This window comes from Bombus affinis, chromosome 15 (assembly GCF_024516045.1).
Source record: "Bombus affinis isolate iyBomAffi1 chromosome 15, iyBomAffi1.2, whole genome shotgun sequence".
NCBI classification, from domain to species: domain Eukaryota; kingdom Metazoa; phylum Arthropoda; class Insecta; order Hymenoptera; family Apidae; genus Bombus; species Bombus affinis.
In genome coordinates, this window is record NC_066358.1 from 9,232,278 (window position 1) to 9,246,278 (window position 14,001).

At 46.3% G+C, this 14,001-nt stretch overlaps 1 protein-coding gene across 3 annotated transcripts in view; it reads right to left on the reverse strand.

Moving 5' to 3' along the window:
- Positions 1-14,001, reverse strand: part of LOC126924681 (nucleolar protein 4-like) — a 96,245-nt gene that overhangs the window by 12,031 nt on the left and 70,213 nt on the right. For all 3 annotated transcript variants that reach the window (XM_050739420.1, XM_050739419.1, XM_050739421.1), the window contains exons 4-6: positions 2,246-2,577; positions 908-1,111; positions 430-576 (exon numbers count right to left, since the gene is read on the reverse strand). In XM_050739420.1, coding sequence (XP_050595377.1) covers positions 430-576; positions 908-1,111; positions 2,246-2,577 — 683 coding nt within the window. The remainder of the gene's footprint in view (positions 1-429; positions 577-907; positions 1,112-2,245; positions 2,578-14,001) is intronic.

The window sequence follows — 14,001 nt, forward strand, 5'->3', positions numbered from 1 at the left end:
GCTGAAACGATACCGTATCGTCGTGAAATAGTATCGAGTTACGTTGCTTTGCGCATCGAATTAGAAAACATAAGTGCAAACACGTTATCGTTTCTTCCAGTTTTCGATTTTGACATGCAATAACCGTAATTACGCTGACGTTAACATATTAAAACGTGATATAGAATATTTAGAGAATCGATTTTGTAATATTATCGCTGTGATCGTTGCGTCGTTATTCCCTTCCTTGTCGCTAAATTAATAATTTGCAACGGAAAACAGAAACGTCGGAAAGTCTTCATTTTCGAAGAGGCACAACTTTCGGTTGAAATAAAAAAGTTAGCGGTCAAGAGAACGAACCGTAAACCGCGACAGGCAGAACACGAAGCAGAGAGCTTGAAACCGCGTGGACGAGCGTGACCGTGCTCTTTTCATTCTAATTTTACTCACCGTTGCGGCCGGAAGAGTTGGCATGGGCTGTGAGACGGGCTCCAGACCGAGTCTCATGCGTCTCGCGTTGTCGCCCTCATTTTCGCAGGCCGCTGACAAAATCTGCTCGGCCTGTACGGAGGTCAAGTGTGCCGGAGTGGGCCTCGCCTAAAAAGAAATCCCACGGTCACGTGATCGTCGCATACCGAAAAGCTCGAACTTGACTCAGACCACCGGAATTCACGAGCCTTCGCGGTCGATCTTCCTTTCTCGAGAATTTTTCCCGTGGAATTTTCGTACGCTCGACGCAGTCGAGGTACCCGACACATCGACGTTAATCAATTTTTACGATAGCGAAACACAACAAGTTACTAAAATAAGCAATATTCGTCTTCTTTCCGATTACTACTGATACTACATCTTCGGATATCTACCACCCACCATATTGCTCGAAATTGTTTCTCACCGAGCTCACACGACAAAATAAACCTCGACTCACCGGGTCCCAGGCTACACCTTCCCTGCCACGTTTGTTTCTCCGACAGCTTTTCAGGTACGTTCTGATCCTCTTCCTGGCCCTTTCTGCGAACTCTGGGAACTGCCTGGTGCAACTGTCGATGATGGCTTGTATCTTCTCCTTCGGTTGCTTGGAGATCGGCACAATGCGGTCCAGGTTCTCGTCGACGAACAGCCTGACGAACATCTGTAAAGACGCGACGCGGACAGACCGCCGCGGAATGAATTAAACGAGCCCGTACAACTTAACCGGCGTAGGAATTAAGGATTTCTGCGATGGTGGGAGCGTGTACCGCGGCCCTCTATTAAACTAATTGTAATTAATTAAGGAGACGCTGGCTGGCCGACCGGCTCACGGCCATCTGCGGGCCCCGCTTGGATTTCAGGTTCCGCGAGGGCAGAAGGGAGGCCGCGTGCCGCCGCGACGTTGCCTTCGTAAAACTTTACGATAATTGAGGCTTTTTCGGGGCGAAAAAGTCCAATACCGGTCTGGTTTAGCTTTCGTTTCGAACACACCCCTCGCCACCTCAGCCCTTCCGTTGCGAACGCGCGAACAACAATTCCGTATCTTTTTACGCGGTTACGGAGCACCCCGGCTAATACCAGCCGCAATAAACTCGCCGTTTCCGGTTTAATGCGGCCTGCTGCTCCAGCATACGGTAGTAACGGCAGACGCTGCTGCGGGGTTACGGTTTCAGGTGTTCCTACGGACGTTTAACGCGGATAATTACGCGAAAACGATCGTTCGCCGGTGATGCACCGTGCACCGAAGAACAGAGTTTCTCTTTCGATCGTATGGTCGTGCTAGTGACTTGGGAAAATGGTGGTTTCAGCGTGTTACGGTAATGGTGTTTTGCATAATCGTAAGAATATTCTTGCGAATGTAACCTTCCAACTATATATTTAGAAAAGCTAGAGATATTCCATGGAATGGAACGCCTTTGCTGCGTCGAAAAAAGATGCGTAAAAATGAATTCCGTTAATAAACGTTAATTCCAAATATAGGTGACTTATCTCGGCGCAGTTACTACGTTCTTGTCCGCAAAATCCCAATCGCAGCGTCGCTCTTCGTCTCTAAACGTAGCCGAAAGACAGTCGGTCGCCCTTCAACTCGAAGCTTCGGCTGAAATTCATCATTCTCGCCAACCCTCGATTCGGAAAAAAGGCAGATACGAAACCTACTCTCAACTCCGTTTCGCGTCATTAATCACGTCGCCGCGGCGCGGCAGGGTAGCCTCGCGTTTCGTCTTCACCCCGAAACAAAATAAGAAGAAAAAGGAAAACGACCGGCAGAAGGGAATTACGTAAATCGCGAACTTACGTTGAAAGCCTTCTGGCGCTCTGGGTCGTGGTGTCTGGGATCCAACCTCTCGTCGGCATCCTCGTCGTCGTCGTCCTCGTCCTCCTTATTACCGCTGCTGCTCGTTTCGTCGTGAGCGCTGCCCGTCCCCTCCCCAGGTGGACTGGACTCGCGATCGCGATCAGATCGCGAGGGCGTGGCACCGGACGCTGGCGACGGTGTCTTCTTTAGTCCCATGGCGTAGGAAGCCCACAAGGATGCCATATCCTCGCCTCCGACTCCTGCCACCGCTCCCAAATTCGGAACGGTCCCGGCTGGCATATCCACCAAATCCGAGGACCCGTTTCGCGAGTCTGCAATATCGATAAAAGAGCGTGGTTATTCCTCGTTGTATCGGTCATTGATCCGCTGAAAATAGAAAGGTGGATTGGCGGATTTAGGTTCTGGGGTTAGCGTGGAAAAGATCACGAATTTTAGCTGGCCATAGCCGTTACGCTGAAAGACAACTTGGAACAAGTGATGGTTGATCGTTATCGTAGATTCGTCTGCCTCAAACCTTCCGGAATTTTAGCACATAAATCGTCGAAAAAGCAGGAAATTCAGAAAGCAGGAGTCAATTTCTCCTCGAACGTGACTCGAGAAACACGTGAACTTGCTGGTACTATAGATGTTTGATGACGGGTTTGAAGCAGTCTGAGGTACGTTCCTGTCTATAAATCACCGAATGTTCGCTACGCCGCAATGAAATGCTTCTATGTAAGACCTTCGAAAGGAATAGGAATTATTTATAATGAAAATCAAACTTAAAGCAAACACACGGATCATACGGAGAAAGAACACCGCCGTACGCACACTCGTCTTTGTTCTGGTTTCGTTTTTAAGTACGAAGGAATTCTTTGCCCGCCGTATCTTTCTGTGAAGAAAGGCATTCCAATTGACCCCGGCCATAATTGTGCTCAAAAGCAAGAACGTAATTGGCCCGAAACATTCGACTAAAGTGCTAAAAGCCGAAAACCATGCCTGCGTCGTCAATCTTCCCATCAAACAATTCCCGCGACGTTCACGAATTACGCGAAACGGTGAAACGAAACGTCCAATTCCGCATTTACATCAACGACCAGTCGCGTAGCTCGGCATTAAACCGTGAAGTTTTTATCGCCGCATCTAGAACGGCGTCTGTCAACTTGTTGCGCCTAGCCAACCCGCCAAGACAATTCAAATAACCTCTCAGTTTTCCGTAGAACTTGTTCTCATCTGGCGATCTAGCAATTCCCTTCGAGCCTCGATTCTCCCGCTTCTCGGGATCTCGCGAAGCGATAGATCACTGGGACGACGTTCGTTCGGAATCACGCGATTGGGAAAATATTATTGCGCCAAGGAGAATTATTAAGGACAAAATATCGAGTGGAGAGGAAAACTTTCGCATAGAATATTAGCGCCGATGCGATCGATATCGTAGAACTTTTCCATATTTTTTTGGTGGCTTGCATATAAATAATGTAATTTGCATTCAAAGTTAGAAAGGATGTACGTTTGAAACTACGTTTAAAAAAGCAATCGTGCTATGTGGTTGGCAGTTGGTCAACTATGCTAATTCTGTTTTCTTCGATTTTGTTACGCCGAGTAAAACACGTTTGAAAATCTCAAAGATATATCGGATGACTTTAAACGCGCAATACAAGCTGTTAACTGGAGGAAGATTGATGGGGCGTTCCTGTTCAATTGAATTCCTGTTCGCGGAAGAGAAGGACGATCCCCTTTCTTCCCACGGTTAAAATGGAAAACACTAACCGGTCAAATAAACCAACTGACGACGAGCATGTGGGTGGTATTTATGGCATAAATATAATAACGATGCTACGTTTGAATCGCGTGACGCCACTGATTAAGGACGATCGAAGGAACAGCGAGCCGGCTCGCACTACCGTATGCATCGTATCTGAGAACGGAGCTGTTAGCATTACAGTTATTCAAGTTTACGATGGAGATGTGATAATTTCAGTTGTACTAGCACGATCAAACAAGAATACTATCTGAAGTCGTATCGGCATTTATCGTTAAACGAACTTATAAATTCTCCTTTCAACGGACGATTATCAGATCGACATATAGGGCGATATTTAGCAAAGTTTTATATTATTAATTAAATAAATCGATTTTTTTTTTTATTTTAACACGCTATAAGCACGAAAATTAAAGATCTCCGCCGTTTATCGAACCCCATTCGACGGTTCCTCGTAAACTCGCCACTAAAAACACACATTCTCTGACAATTCTCCACCTAGAAAACCATAAACTTAACGAACGGTCTTTACACACCAAAATTACTCTTCTAAAGTTCTTCGCTGCCCCGAACCTCGCATCTCGGTTCGTAGCTCCTGGTATAATCACTCCTCGGCCGAGTTCAACCAATTGGCAACGAAACGGGCACGAGAATAAAACATAACAGAACGGAACACTGTCGTCGCGTTAACAACAGGATATCTTAACGGTTCCCGAAGAAACTCGCTCGGCAAAGTTCGAACGTCGAGCCGCGTTAAGTCGCGATGCCTATTAGAAAATCGTTCTTAGGCAACGAAACGGCTCATCTTCGTCTTTTAACGGCTCCGTATTATTCCGAATGATCGGGTTCCGCCGAGAAAAATTGCAGCCCGCGACCCGCGCTCGTTCGAATAATGAACATCGTCGACAAATCGGCGCGAGTACGCGTGCAACATGGAGCGCGGCGTCCCGAATACGGGGCTCTGTCTCCGCACCAACCGCTATTTACAGGCTTGTCTCGAGGCGTCTCTTAGGAACGTATCCTTTCCGCCGTGCAAAAAGGCCGACCTGTTTCCAAAACCCGTAATAAGTCTAAGTAGATCCCTTCCACCGGGTGTAAGAAAGAGGCACGCCACCGCGGTCCCAGGAGAGAACGTACCGGGCGAAGGTGCTTTCACGAGGATGTTGCCGAGGACAGGTACGAGTCGGATCGGCGCGGCGAGAGAGGCTACACGCGCGAACTCGACCGACACCGACGCGGATCCGTGGGTAGGGAGCGCCGCGGGGGAATCGTAAAGAGGCTACCTCGGCTTCGTCCACTTCTTCCACTCTACCTACTCGGTAATCGATTCTGGATTAGAAAAAAAAAATCGAGGATTGGGAGGAAAGCGTAATTGTCTGCGCAGGCTGTTTAGATTGCACGAATTTTTCAATTTCGCTGAAGTAGCAAGCAGAACAAATGTATAGTAAACCGCGTGGGAAGCTACCTATTATTCGTCGATAATTTTATTCTCGAAGAAATGAATCGCCTACCAAATTCCGTATTCGACGACTCGGCTATGTCCGAAAGACTCGCAGAACGCATACGCTTCGATCGGCGAGAAACTCTCTGCCGCGTTTCCCACGAAGCAGCGCGCAACGTGAGCAAAAGTCATCGGACAGGAAGTCCAACCCTCCTGTACCGAGAGAAAAAATCCACCACAATACTAAACTTACACAGTTAGACCAACGCTCGACGGTGCGAGCAGAGTAGTCTGACCAGTCGCTCCACAATGAAACTGGCTGCCACGAGCGTCGAAAACAACAAGATTAATGGCTAAATAATCGCGTTTTCAATGCCGTCTGAGTCTCGTTCAGTCGAGGGACAAATTGCAGGACGCGACATCATCCCGGAAGCCGTTCGACTCGAGATTTGCGTGGCGTCTACGTCGTAAGGCGATGTCATTGGTAGAAAGCCGGGCGTCGCGCCGCTCATCGTTGACCACCCCGAGTCGCTTACCGATTCTAATTCCGCGCCGCGCGTTCAACGATCGCGCGCACGCAACCACGCATGCCGCTTCCAGGAAGATTCCGGTAGAACCAGTAACTGAACGCGCGAGTAGACGACCCAGGAAACTGGACCCTCGTCCAGGAGGCGGCGCAACATCGGCTCTCCTTCCCTCTTTCTCTACGGCTGAAACGGCTCCGAGGTTGCTGCACCTTGGTTCTTGCGCCCGTACACTCGGCTCAAACAATTCGTGGCCACGAGGAACGCGCTGAGCGGAACGGCTTCCCTATTCCCCACCCCTTGTCCTGGGTCAGGGAACGATTTCTCAGTTTGGTCATGCTCGATTGTGTTGCAGAAACATTTTGCGGCGGATGTGATACAAAGACCGTTGCTCGATTTTTTGACCGAGTTTGCAGCAGTTTTAGGGTAAAATCGAAGTTCGATCAAATCGAGGATAATTTTGAGGAGGGAAATCGCTCGGGTACGTTGAACTCCCGTTTCATAATTTAAGGAAGAATATCGAAGAGTCATGTCCGGTTCCACGCTACTTTGATATATTTTTTACATTTACATACATGTATATGTATATACCATTTTTATTAATCGAGACGATAAGCGGATGTAAGTTCACGTTACTGTGAATGTAGAATGTTAACGTAGAACGAAAGCGTACGCGTATCGGATTTCTGAAGCTGTAGATACTAGTACCGAATACGTCTAAACAAGTGCAATATAAGTTTGCAGTATCAGAAATACGATTTACAGGCTGCGAATTAACTAGCGAGAATAAATAGCTATCCGATGTGGGAGAAAAGTGCGTGTGAACGTAGATGATCTCATGAGGGCATACTTTAACGACTCAGCGAGTCGAGGACAATGAATAAAGCTATTAATGATCTTCAAAAGGAGTAAGAAATCCGCCACGATGCTCTTTGACCGAAGAAATCGCAGATTCAGCAAGAACATAATAGGGTTGTAATTATGGTTAGTAAGAGACCTACTCGAACCCAACCTATATGCCGTGAACTCAAGAAAATTACGCAGCACCCTCTCGGCGTGTTGTTTATATTTTATCTGCTTTGGCACGCTACGACACAAAGTGACAAATAATGTTTTATTTCTGGCGAGAACGAATATTCCTATTGCACGCACAGAAGTAGTAAATAATAGATAACTTCGCGTATCTAAAATTCTAATATTATATCGTATCTAATATCGTTTCACTCTCACTTCCTGATTCTCTCACCATGCAACGTTTCATTTTGATATTTATTTCAAACAAAACGTAATATAATATTACCCTCGCCATTGCCTCTTATTAACTCTCCTCTGCGATAGTCAATAGCTGCTTCAGGCCCAAAACAAAATTACTAAAACCAGCCATTGCTTCATCCCCCGTCCCCTTCCATGTCTCGAATGCCGTCGGTGAAAAAGCGCGCAAAACGAATCGAGGCATCGGTGTTCGTCCTGCTGGCGAGTCGTTTCAGCCGAATGTACATAGGTACTAGTACGTGTACGGGTATACGCACGCAACGTGCAGCAGATAGGAGCAACGCACGGTATACGGCATACGGGGTACGGTACTACGCTTACACCGAGGCATCGAGGGTTTCTGGCCTGCGGCGAGCGGATGCCGGCGTTGCAAAAGCAGCAGAGGGGCCAGGGGAACCCGGCCTAGGCTCGGCTAGAAAGCCGGTTAGCAATCCCAATCCCACCAGGCAGCACCGTTCCTGAACTCGAATGGCCGTCCTGAACCTGAAATCAGTCGCCTCGGCACCCCACCCGGCAGAGTTCGTCCTCCTCGTTCTTTCAACCGCTTCCCGCAAAAGGAAACTAATACCCGGCCCAGGCGACTTCCTCTTTTTCTAGCCGCTACATGCGTGGCCGTGCAACAAAATTCACGGACGAGCTGGCGCACGCCCACGGCCCCGTCCGGCCAGCTATGAATACATACCGGCAAACCAACTCCGAGCCAGCGTGTGTTTTATCTCGTTCAGCCAACGATACACGCTAGAATGTTGCCTGGGATATAGCGTGGAACACGCCGGGGCTTGAATCCGAGAGGATGTCGTGGATTTTAACGGCATGGTCGCTGCCGCGATACCGCACCAACCGCCGGACGTTTACGCGTTTCCTTCGGACTTTGTTGCGTTGGTGTGATGCTCGTTCGGCTAAGGGTAGGGATAAGGATCTTTCGTCCTTTTACTTTACGCTTTATATGGTTCTGCCGATGGAAAATTTTATATTAACGTAATGCGAATGCGTGGTTCGTCTGCCTGTTTTCGCAATCTATTCGTATTTTTGTCTTTCGATGATTTTGAGCTAACAGCTTGCCCATCCTTGTTTTCCTTGAATATTTTATTTCCACGATTGGCTTGTTTCCATAATATATATCTAGATGGATAAAATATCTATATGCGCTAGATTACAGAAATTCAGAAATTTCCAGTTCGATCGATCCGATGCTATTCGCCCGACACCGGAGTAAGTGCACGGTCGTTTGGAACTATCTTATAAACTGTCAAGCATCGAATCCTACTGCATACAAAGTAGTCTGGCAACACTTTCTCTGACGGCACATAATCGCAATATCATTTTCATATCTCATGCCGATATGTTCGCACCAGTTGTCGTCCCATGGATAGATGTTTCGTTCTATTTTAACTTATATAGGTGTTATATATTTTAATGAACGTTTAACGAAACGCGATGACTTTCGCTATCCCTCGATATTATATCTCGATACATAATTGTAGTATAATTTTCTGCACGAGAGAATACAATTGATCGAGTTAGCGACGTTTCCTAATTAGACGGAATTATACCCTTGTTTCAATTATAAGGCTATTTGCAACCTAATTCAATTACGAACTCGTTAGAAACTTCTTTGCGAGTCGAAGCTACTGTTATTTTTGAAAAAAGAAAGACAGAGATCATCCCTACACTTTCGCGATTTCTTCGCGTCAATTTTCACGTAAAAATTCTCTGAATCACCAAGTATAATACATTCTGAAACTCGTAGCGTCCACGTAATTCCGTGGTAAACGCAAATACGAACAGATTCGCCGGCACAGGGTCTTATCAAGATTCGCGTTATCCGAAAATCACCTGACGACACGTACGGCCATGACGAGAGAAAGAAAGTATCCGTGGCAACCGAGCTAATAACCATACGAGAAAATCACCGGAGACACGATTCGCCTCGCAACAGGCGTTACTTCGCGTCGCTTTCGTAAATGTCACCAGCCATTAAAGCGAAGATTCTTTATCGCGTCGCCGACCGCAGGTTCTGCGAAACAGCGAGATTTAAAATCTCGATATTCGCTCGAAAGATGAAAAATCGCGGAAAGACGTTTTTCCCTGGCAAAGAGAGAATTCTGTACGGAGCGTATCTCGCAAGAGCTATATGCTCTTCTCCGAATGAAAGAAATTCGTATCTTGTAATTTTATTACGAGCCGGAGATATTCGTTGGTAATTTAAAGACAGTTGGCAGAAAATTTTAGTCGCAAGTTGGACTTTAAATTTCATATTTATCGTATCGTCGAAGCAAGAACGCGCGTACCAACTGTCGAGTCGTAAGTAGTATAAATACAAATTAAAATGACAATGCGTCGCTCGCATCCATCGACTCGAAATTTTACAATCGTTCGTACCTGACGTATCTCTATTCCCACGGAGACAAAACCAAAGAAACAACGTACACCATGGAAACAGATTTCTTTCGCCGATTAATAGATTTACACAACAGCCATGACTATCCTTTGTCACGAGCGGCCGTGTTTCTGACCAACGTCTGTTCGCCTACGAGTATTTCGCAAAATCGATTTCCCGATAAAGGCCCCGCCATTCCGCGCCGCGATCGCGTTGAAAAGATCGCCGGGAAAATATACAACGAGCGAACTTTCGTTTCGCAAGCGCGGCTGCTATCTGCCTTTTGAATCATCCGACGAGAATTCACCTTTCTGCAAAAATATAAAAAGGGAAAAAGAAAGGGAGAGAGCGAAAGAAAGAAGGAGAAAAGAAAGGACGAACCTTCCCTTAATGGTCAGTGACATTTGCGAGGATGACGGAACAATCCGCGCGTCTCCCCACACCTCCACGAGATTCCTGATACCGCACCGGCACTTTTGTTCCTTTTTTCTTCCCTCGACCTCGTGTTCGCGTTGGCAGTCCAACGTTTCGCGAGAATTCATTTTCCTGGGACATTAATAAATTCTTTGGCCGAGTAGCACGCGAAAGAACGTGGAATTGCTTCGTACGGATGGCCGACGTCTTTGGTGGCAAGAGTTTTCGTCGATCTATGAGGAACGGTTCGTTAAACAATATTTTTCAAGCTTGTATTTGTATTTCTGAAGCTTTGGTCATTTCTTGTTGCTTTTGGTAAAAATTCTAGTTCGTAGACGCGTCCGTCTAACGATTTATTTCTTCGTCTATTTTCCATATATCGCGAGGAACTCTCACGAATGTCAAACGATAATTTAACAAAAGGACAAAACAGTCGTAGGAGAAAATCACTTTTGCTATGCAAAATCAGGTTTGGTAATCGCACGACATCAGGCATCTACCGCGCAGAAGGTACGTGTTCTCTTTGGCAAACATCGTCGAGGAAAGATTCTTTACCGTTAAGGCACAACTTGAGCAGCAGTATATTAACTGATTAAAAATCGTGATAACCACACGATGATAGGACGAAGATTTATTCGTTCTTCTCTCGAAGCTGTTCCGTCGACGTCGGATGACAGGCGCAACCTTCTTCGAAGAATTCATCCGTAAGATACATCGTTGCCCACGAGAACCTTTATTCGGAAAAAGAATCGATTTATCTTACCGGCTACTGTTTCGAAATTCTATCCACTGTTAATGGCTTTATCGGTAGTTGAAAGCTCATACAGGAACCGGACGCTAACGAGTATTCGAGTGGTTTGTCAATGTATTTATATTAGGTGCGTCGCTACGGTAGAAACATCTGTCGAGAAGGATAAATCCAAGATTCGTACACTTCGCCATTGCAAAACGCAGAAACCTAGAGAGACGCGATTAAAATACGTTTCTCGTTTTTATGGAAAACAATCTAACATCGCAGGAACGAAATTCAAAAATCAGACAAACTCGAAATCCTCGGAATTGCCAAAGCGTGATAAACATTTCAATTAACACACCCTGTGCACGCAGCCAGGCGAGACGGGACGAGGCGGAGGCAGAGCTGGAACCGGCGTGAACGACAAACGGGATGGGAGGGACGGTGGAACGGGGCGAAACACCAGTAAACCGGTATAAAATATCGTCCGCCATTTTCCCAGCAAATTTTCCGCGGCGATCGTAAAACGGCGGCCGCGCGTGTTTATCGCGAAATCGATTTGCGAAACGCGCGTCCGGGGACAGGAGAACGACGACGAGCTGTCCCACGTGAAACGCAGAATCCGCGCGCTGGTCACCGCAGCCGGTAAAGGAGCGCAGGGAGGCAGAAGGGGAGGCGTGGAACGATCCTCCGGTTTGCGCGCGTACCATCGCGTCTTCGTCGGGCTGGTTCATTACGCAATGACCAGGTCCGAGATGCGGAGGCCCGGTTCGAAACCAGTTTTGCGAAACGGCCGCCGCCGACCAGGATCCCGGAGGAGGGGACAGAGGGCAACGGTGAATTATCCTTCCGCAACCTCGCCTAACTGAACCGCTTCGGCATCGAGTCAGCGGCGAAAAAGGAGAAGGGAAGGCTGCTCGGTCTCCGACAGGAGGTGGTGTGCATGTCATCGTGATTTAACTCTTTCGCTACGGCCGAGTTGCCCTAAAAATGCTACCGTTCTACGACAACCTCAATTGCGAGCCTGGATATTAATCAAGACGACGAGTTATCTCGTCGTTCGCCAATTACATAGCTAAGCGATCTGCTTAAGATTTCAAAATTCTGAAATTTATTTTATTAAAAAAATTTCATGACGAAAGTTTTATGAATCGAGAGAGACAAACATTCCGATTGTAAGGTCGCTGTTAATCGTACGATTAATCTCAATGTATACTTGCAAATCGGCTGTCAGAACGAAATTGATTCATCGCTTTGATGCCTAATGTATACTTAATTCGACTATGAAGATTTAAACCTTATTGTATAGTCGCGCTTATCTAAATGAATAATCGCGGAGAAAGAGAAAGAGATCCTTCGATATTAATCTCGACGATCAACATTCAATTGAATGCATTCATTGATTCAAATCGATGTAGCGAGGAAAGAGAAAGGACTGCTTTGGAGTTCAATGTCTAATTCGACGGTAAAGAGTAACGTCGGCACGCAGTCGCGTATCTGAATCGATTCGTTCTTGCGAGAAAGAAACCGGGTATCCGATGTCTGATATGATAAGATCACTATGTACTCGTGTATCCGAATGGCTTTAATGCTTGTTCGCTTGTATCGATTCTTACCACCTTGAATGGAAGATAAGAAATAGTTGCTTACGTACTCGAGTGTTTGAAATAACTGATACGTTAAATAGATGTTATTTAAAAAAATACGTACACGTGCCGTACCTTGCATTCGGATAACGATAAAATTAGTTCCATTAATAAACGTGAGTTGTCGCGACCTTGTATCGAAGCCGATCTTAAACGTAGCGCTGTTTTCGTGCTGTTAACGATCGGAAATCAAAAATTTAAAATCTCGCGATTTAACCAACTCGGAGAAAAATATGACAATAAAAATCGAAGAACTGGAATCCATCTATCGGGCTGTAAAACCGTTTAATCGTAATTAAATTTCATTTTTACGTTGCAAGGTAACATCGTTCTCTCTTCTCTGTCGCGATTTTCCAGACAACGAAAGTTCCCGAAATAATCCAACATAAAACGTCAACCGATCGATTCGCGTAATCCCATGCATGAATCTTCGTAACATTGCAGCATTAGTCGAGCGATTCCGTCAGACGATAAAGCGACACGAGCTCGAGACGATTCCCAGCGCGAAAATATTCCAACGAACGATTCCAATCCCCGTCCACGGTTGATCGAGGCATTTTCTTCAACGTTCCCGTGTATTCTATATCTCTAAGTACTCCTGCGTTCCCGAATATCCGCGATTTATTTCTGCTCGTCGAACGATGCTAGGGATTTGCGAGTACTGCGAATCGTTCGACCGTGTTGATGCAAAGTCTAATTGTTATTACGTTTCGTTAATATTTGAAGATTTTCCTTCGCTCTATGATTTATCATTCAATGCGTGATCACGGGTAAAGTAAAGGAATACGACCGTAAGCGATGTTAATATTCGCAAAAGTACTAAATCTTTTTCCATTCAAATTCAGTTTCAATTCAAAACCGCAAAATGGTCGTTCTTTATCTCCGGCGAGCATTCTATGTAAGGTTGAAAACCGAATGACAAAGGCAAATTTCCTCGTAGCGTAAATACGTACCGCACGATACAACGGGCCACGCGTGGGTGACATGAGAAATGAAGCACGGTTAATTAGTGGCGTTAATCACGGTCGATTAACAGAGAGAAGTATGTCGCCTTCGAAACGGCTCTGTTTCGCGGGCCAAAGAAGGCGCAGTCTGAATTTCCTGCGCGGCACGTCACGGCCCGACAATCCATTAGTCACGTCAGCCACCACGACAAAACTCGCGCGAGCTAAATAGCCGGTACACCTTGGCCCCGCGAAACCTGCAATTCACTGGCCGCCGCAGAAGGACGCGAAACTCGAGCATTGAAGTCTCCATGTTTATGCCGTCGTTGCCGCGAGATCCTTTTCAGCCTGCGTCCAGCGTTTCGTCATCAAAGTGGAATTAAGCCTTTCTTCCTTTATATACCGCATAACGTTATCTCAAAGGATATCCTTGTATAGTTCCCATCGTTTTTAAGACGAATCGCTCTGACGAAAATTCCTCGAACTAAAAATTGTTTAACCGTACAACGAGTACACTACGTTAAACGCTTGCCTTTCTTCCCGACCCTCCCTCCCTCCTCCCTCCCGCAAGCGAATCGATACGATTCAAACAGATATCCAGATTACAAAGAAAAAAGAAAGAAGAAACACTCCATACCAA